General features: G+C 39.7%; 1 protein-coding gene across 3 annotated transcripts in view; it reads left to right on the top strand.

The window, feature by feature from the left end:
* Positions 1–1,290: 1,290 nt before the first annotated feature.
* CD80 (CD80 molecule) overlaps positions 1,291–7,572 on the top strand; it is a 41,050-nt gene continuing 34,768 nt past the window's right edge. For all 3 annotated transcript variants that reach the window (XM_027868112.1, XM_027868093.1, XM_027868102.1), the window contains exons 1-2: positions 1,291–1,424; positions 3,311–3,426. In XM_027868112.1, coding sequence (XP_027723913.1) covers positions 3,330–3,426 — 97 coding nt within the window. In that variant the 5' untranslated portion in view covers positions 1,291–1,424; positions 3,311–3,329. The remainder of the gene's footprint in view (positions 1,425–3,310; positions 3,427–7,572) is intronic.

Below are 7,572 nucleotides of genomic sequence, written 5' to 3'. Positions count from 1 at the left end.
TCTTATTTAGTGTCATTTCTACTGATAAAATCACATCTGTTTCTGATGTTGTGCCACTTGCCAGCACCAAGGACTTTGGTGGTATGAACTGCTTTTTCCAGGTCTTCAGTAGCTGTGGCTACTGAGGAGGTACAGCAGCAGAAGTGGTTCCAGAGTGCATCTCCGTGGGAGCTGCTGTCAGGGCTGGGATGGAGGAAGGAGGGAAGTGCCGTTCCCAGGGATCTTGGGCTTACGTGGCTTTGGGGTGGCAGTTGGTCAATAGTTGATGTTGGTGGTGATAAAGAAGACAGACCTCTTTTCTATAGTGACTGCTCCCCTTAAGATGTTGCATGTCTTTGGCTAGTAGTTCAGAGGGCACTGCTATCCCAAAAATCTTAGGTTCTGGGTCCAATGCTACCTCCATCAGAGGAGGAGGGGGCGTTGCGTTCAAGGTGATGCTGGTGATCTGATTCTGCTGACACACACTGGCTCCTATCTCTCTCTCAAGGTGTCTTACAGCTTCAGGAAGTTGTTCCTATCAGTTGGTATTGACATGAAGATCACACACACACACACACACACACACACGCAAAGCATCCAACTTTACACAACCATGCGATGGAACTGCCCTTTCCCGCTTTTACACAGTCACCTCACAGAATATCTATATCTCTATTCTGACTTTTCCCCCTACTTCAAGGCTGCCCCTCTTGGTGTCCATTTAAGCTGATTTCACTTGTAGAAAAAGATTGTGGTTGTGTGGTTTGTCCTTCATTCTTGAAAAGGACTTATGACATCAGGGAGATGATGACATGACTTGCAATTGACTTTGATTTGAGTGAGGGAGGGCTGTGCAAGGTCACCAGCCTCACTTTCTCCTCCACAGCCATCTGGGCCCAGTGGCCAGATATCCATCTGGAGAACTGGAAACTGCCCAAGATACAGTGGGAGACCCTGGCCCTTTTAAGCTAAGGTCTTCCCAGGTTCTCACTTTGATGAGGCAACGCCCATTCAGTAAATAGGCGTCTTTAAGAAGTGAGTCAAGGGATGGCCCCTTCAATCAAAAACAAAAAAAAAGAGAGAGGACAGCGGTGGCCAGTCCCAAGGTTGTTCTCTCCAGGTTCACTCTCCCCGAGGGACAAGGTTTATTTCTTGCTTTCTTTTAGGGCCTTCCTGAAATCACACTCTGTGGGTGTCTCTTCCTTCTATGACTTCATCTCAAGTCAACCCTACGTTTGACTCTAATGCTTCTGGGTCACAGAAGGATCAGATCCTCAAACCATTTTAGAGAAGTGCTGGGGAAGTGACGTCTTAGTGATATCAGTCCGAGAAAAAGACAGTTAACGAGACTGATTTTCCATTTCAAGGCTGGAAACCTGTGGAATAAGAGGGTCAGCTCTCCTTGTAACTTTTTCTAGAGAAGAAAAGGAAGGAACTTGACTTTGGTAAGTACAATTTTGCTCATCTTAATGTGGGATGATTTTTAAAGTACTACAGGCTGCTATAGTTCAATGGGACGTGGTTTGTTTTTTTTTTTTTGAACCATCAGACTGAAACTTGTAGCTCTGAATGAGTTTTGCCTCTTTCAAAGTAGTCCCCTCGGGAGGCCCTGTACTTCTTCCAGATATGGTTGTCCAAAAGTTTTGTGGAAGTCTTCTTTTAGATTTGCCTTCAGCCTTGGGGTACGATTTTTAGAATTTTTTAAAAACAATGTTAAATCTTCCTTCTTCAAAGATGTTTTTGAAAATTCCCAAGTCTGCGGAATGAGCTGGGTTAAAATGTGTTTGACAATAGTCTTTGTAACATATGATTTGGAGGTAGAAGGGCCCTTGGAGATCATTTGGCAACTGGTTCATAGATTTAGAGGTAGAAGGAACTCTGGCAGCCACTGAATCCAAGCCTCTGATTTTACAGATGAAAGAGTTTAGGTGCTGAGAGTCTTGTCCAAATTCACACAGATTGCAATAATAATTAAAATTCATGACCATGATTTTGTGTGGCTCCTAAATCATTCCTGTAAGTATATTTATCCAAGAATAAGTCTCATTGCTTCATAGTCTCCACTTATGTTGGCCCAGGGAAATGAGAAGTCATTTCTATTGCATGTCTATAGGTTCTTTCCACTGATACAGTCTACTTCACTCCTCTAGGTACTTAATATTTTTACTTTTCCCTCTCAGATTTATGATTTATTCATTTATTTTTAATATTCATTTTTAAAAATTTTGAGTTTCCAATTCTCTCCCTCCCTGCAGCCTCTCCCCCACCCATTGAGAAGGCGAGTAAAATATGATATCAATTATATATGTTAAGTCATGCAAAATTTATTTCCTTACTTAATATTTTTACTAATCATCATTGATGAAGGGGTAGAAGGGAATCTAAATCTAGTTGCATATTTTTCAAGAAAACTTTGTTAAATTAAGAAACAAGATTCTTTTCACAGTTAGGCAAATCCTTCTTTTTGTTTCATTCTTTGTGCTTATATCCTCAGCTTGACCACAGTGCTAGTACATAATAGGGGCTTAATAAATATCTGTTGATTTATTGATTGCTCTGATTTTTCACCCTGTTCCAACAAAAGAACTTTTGTGTTATAGCGAGTACTTTGACCTTTGTATTTTGCTTTAAGGTAATATTTATAAAAAGCACAGTGCCTGGCACATAATAGGCACTATATAAATGCTTTGTTCCCTTTTCTTGCCCTCTTCCCTTTGAATTTTTGGCAACTTTGAGCAAAAATAGTAGAAGTAGTTTTATTTAGAAATGAAATTATTTCCAAATTACAATAACAAGAAGCTGACCATAGAACATATTGTAATGTGACAATTTTTGTAATCGATTTCCCCTCTTTTCTCTATTCAGGCACAAGTAAATTGCTTTCACTGGAGACACATGAAACACTAGAAATGAAATTCATAAAGTAAAAAAAGATGGATTTCTTTTATTACTAAACAGCATAGATTTGTGCAGTGTGTGTATAATTTGATAAAGCATGGTTGAAATAAAATTGGATTTTTTTTTAAAGGAGCATCATTTGGTTGATTTTGAAACAGTAAATGGATGGACCTTTCCTTCTGGAGACCATTTTTTAAAAGATTTTTTAAAAGTTTAAAAAAAATGTAAGTGCTGCAGGGGCCCAGCTTTAATAAAGAACTACACATTGAAAGGTTATTTTGAAACCTCAGGAAAACCCTCTAGAGTTTTGATGAATGGTAATCATTATGAACTTCTTCCTGTTTCTTTTACACATATGGGTAGAGCCCTAAAAACTGCTCATCTTGGCTTTGCCTTTGATGTTCTATTTTTATTTTCTCTTCTCGGGTCTCAGGCATTTGGAGTGGACTGGAATGGACTGGACAGGACTGGAACTGGGCATGGCCCAAACCAGGTTCTTACACCTCGACTTCCTTTTGCTGTTTTCAGCTCTTGCCTGCCTCGTCTCAGGTAATTAATTTTCGGGGGCTTATCGCACTCACTACTCCCAATGAGGTGAGGGGCACAGTGATGGAGTTTCCCCGGCTTTCTTCACAACCACATTCGTTATATGGATTCAGAACGGTGGTCTTGTATGACGGCTTCTGTGTTGCATGAAGTCAATCTGTGCACAGTGATGTATGTTTGGTATATTCTGCAAGAGGCCCTCTTTGACTAGTTTTGTTTGCTCTGTACCTGTAGGGGAAGTCCCATTTAGTTGAATCTTTCTTCTGGGTGAGGTTGCAAAGAAACTGCTTCAGCAACATTAAAATGCAGCAAATGAGATATCTCAGTCCCAGAAAACAAGAGAATGAAGCACACTTCCCTCTTTTTAGCCGAGGGGATTATGGATGCACAATGTTGCCTATGCGATCATACTTTGTCATCCAGTTTTGCTGGGGGTGGACACTACAATGGGAAATGACTGTGATAGTTTGTTTGTTTGTTTTTTTTAAGGCATCAATAATTTTTTTTAAAAAAAGAAGTTTCCTTAGGGGATAGGAATCAGATTATAGGGAATGGTTTCCTTCCAACAACTGGAAATGAGAACCTCTGGTTGTGTAAATTGAAATGATCAGAAAGCTAGGGATCTAATCTCTAGCCATAAAGTGGCCAGACATCTGTCTTTGGTGGGACAGTCCCACTATGGATACAGTGGGAAAAAAGTATTGGTTTGGAATTATGGGACCTGGGTTTAAATCCTGACTCTGTCAATTACGCTGAGCCTCAGTTTCCTCATCTGTAAAATGTGTGTATGTGTTTGTACTAGATGACTTCTAAGGTCCCTTCTCTCCTAATCCATGATCTGCTGACTGTTCACTTGACCAGTGTATTTGGTGCAGTCCTCCTGCTAGGGACTTCTTGACATGGCCAGATATGCTAGAATTCCAACTTCCTTTACTGAGCAACTATGTGCTTCATCATCAATCAAGAAGCATGCATTAGGTAACTAATCTGTACCCAGCATTGTGCTAGGTGCTACAAGAGCCATGAAAGAGACTGAGACTGAGCTCTATAGTACTTTTTTTTAAAAAACACTTGCCTCACAATAGCCTGGTGGGATTAGTACCATTTATATGTTTGCCAGTCCCATTTTACAGAGGAAGAAGCTAAGATTCCAAAAAGGGTAAACTCTGTGTGTGTGTGTGTGTGTGTGTGTGTGTGTGTGTGTGTGTATCCATAGTCACACAACAGGAAAATGTCAAAGCAAGTCTTCTGGGTTCAAGATCCAAGCCTAGGGCTTATGATAAATCTTTGAGATGAATTTAGATAAGGTCTTCATTGCACAGGCTTCTACCCTTGCCACTCCCAGATTTCTCATCCTTCACCTCTGGTTCTCTCTCCTCTTTGGTGCCCTCTTCATTCCTTCCTGCTCTTTCTCTCCTCTTTCTCTTTTTCTTTTCTCTCCTTGTTCAGGTTCGATAATCTTTTCTTCTTTCCCCTGACTCTATCTTCTTTACCATATACCAACAGCAACTCCTCACACCAATGGATTCTGGAGCTGGAGGTCACATTGCTCCAGGGGTGTGCCAGAGTCAACTCAAACAGGCAATTGTTAAATATTTAGTATGAGCATTTACTCCTCAAAAATCAGCCGAACACTATGAATCTGGGCTTGGATTATTATTTTGTTGATTGTCTCGATTGAAGAAAGAGGTAGAGAAAATATTAACAATGCAAATTAAGCTGAAAAATAGCACCTATACATTCCCTTCCCCGACCCCCAGCCAATTGTTAAACATTTACCAGCACATTCCTGCATTGCTCTCGCCTTAATGAATCTTGTCAATTTGGAAAATTAACATTGGAGGCCAGAATTTGGTCTGTTACTCCTATGGCAGGCAACTGATGGATTTAGCTTTCTGTATCACTTCTGCTGTAGGATGGAGATAATGAAAGTAAGGGGGTGGGAGAGGAAGGAGTGTGTACTTCAGATAACTAAACACTCAACAGAGGAATATGCAAAACCGAGGAGTAGAAAGTGGAAGAAGGGGAGAATGCTTAATTCTAGCTAGATCTAAGCCCAAGACTTTTTTGCCTTTATTGAATGGAGTAGATTTTTTGTTTGGTGAGTTGTTTATATCTGTATTGTACATATGACCAGGAGCAAACCGCTTAAGCTCAAAGTGCCCGATGCAACTCTCTAGCACTACAAGTTACAAATGAGTTGCTGATCTGCTTTGTTGAGGGAGTTTCCATCCAGGATAGTTATATGTATTTATAAGGTACATTTGTATACAGAGGGTGTCCCAAAAGTCTTAGTTCAATTTTGCACTGAGGGCCTTCCCTTTTTCCTTGAACAAGACACTCCATCTTAGTGCAATTTTACACTAAGACTTTTGGGACACTCACTATATACATGTATATATTATAAATACACATAACTGTCCTGTATGAAAACTCTAGAACTCAAGGCAAATCTTCCTGATTCCGAGGCCAATACATCATGATGATGATGATAATAATGATGTGGTGTTTATACATGTATATGTGTATATACTTTTTTTTTTAATATAAACTGAGCAGGTTCTGATGTGCATTGGTAATAAGTCAATAAACATTTAGTAAGCACCTACTATGTGCATGGTACTTTGCTAAGTGCTATGGATACAAAAGAGGCAAAAGACAATTCCAGCCTCCAAGGAGCTTACAATCTAATGGGGGAGACAGCAAGCAAACAAATGTGTATAAACAAGTTATATACAAGATAAGCAAGAAATAATTAAGACAGGAACAGTCACTAGAATTAAGTAGAGTTGGGAAAGTTTTCCTGCAGAAGATAGGATTTTGGGGCAGCTATGTGGTGCAGTGGATAGAGCACCGGCCGTGGAGTCAGGAGGACCTGAGTTCAAATCCCACCTCAGACACATAACACTCACTAGCTGTGTGACTCTGGGCAAGTCATTTAACCCCATTGCCTAGCCAAAAAAAAAAAAAAGATAGGATTTTAGCTGGGGCTTGAAGGAAACCTGGGAAGCCAGAAGATAGAAATGGGGAGGGAGAGTATCCCAGGCATGGGAAACAGCCAGAGAAAACATGCAGAGTAGAGAAATAGAATATTTTGTTTGTGGAACATCAAGGGACTCTTTTATCATACACACATATATGCACCTGTGTGTGTGTATGTGTGTGTGTGGGGGGGGGTTATATATAATATATAGTAAATGTGGGCAGCTAAGTTGTACAGTAGATAGAACACTGGGCCTAGAATCAGAAAGGCTCCTCTTCCTGAGTTCAAATATGGCCTCAGACACTTACCAGCTGTGTGACCATGGGCAAGTCACTTAACCCTCTTTGCCTCAGTTTCCTCATGTGTAAAACAAGCTGGAGAAGAAATCCACTCCAGTATCTTTGTCAAGAAAACCCCAAATGGGGTCACAGAGAGTCAGACATGAATGATAAAGACTGAAAACAACAAATGTATGTACATGCAAGCATATATGCATTCATGTATGTATACATATATGCTCTATTCCTATAGAAATCATAAGTGTCACATATACATATGTGTATATATGTATGTGCTTTGTGTATATATACATATATATATACTTTCAGGAGTTCTAGAATATCTGCTGTACTTTTCTTAGGGATCAGAGGATCATAGGGATAAGAAGATTATAAATTTGAGTTATAAAGAGCCTCAGAGGCAATCTATCCCACGTGTATCTATATCTACACATATAGAGTTGTATAGATATACAAGGTATCCCAAAATTCTTAGTGCAATTTAAAGCTAGTAAAGCTAAGCACTAAGATTTTTGGGACACCCTGTAGATAGATTGATGGGTAGGTAGGTAAGTAAGTAGATATAGATAGCTCACAGTATATTTCATCATCAACTATAAAAGTTATATGTGTAGTCCTTGAGGGATTTCATGACAGGAGAGGAAATATATATACATATATATGTATATATATATATAATGTATATATATATGTATATGGATAGACACAGATACAATCAATTTCAAAAAGTTATAGAAGAAAAGCAGAAGTCTAGAGAGTCAGCCTCCAAAGGGCTTGAGGGGAAAGAAAGACTCCTTTCAGGTGCCAGGGGAATGAGACAGTGTGTGTGTGTGTGTGTGTGTGTGTGTGTGTGTGTGTGTGTGTGTG

This window comes from Vombatus ursinus, unplaced genomic scaffold, assembly GCF_900497805.2.
Source record: "Vombatus ursinus unplaced genomic scaffold, bare-nosed wombat genome assembly UNPS02001419.1, whole genome shotgun sequence".
Taxonomy (NCBI): Eukaryota; Metazoa; Chordata; class Mammalia; order Diprotodontia; family Vombatidae; genus Vombatus; species Vombatus ursinus.
This window is presented reverse-complemented; position numbering and strand designations above follow the sequence as displayed.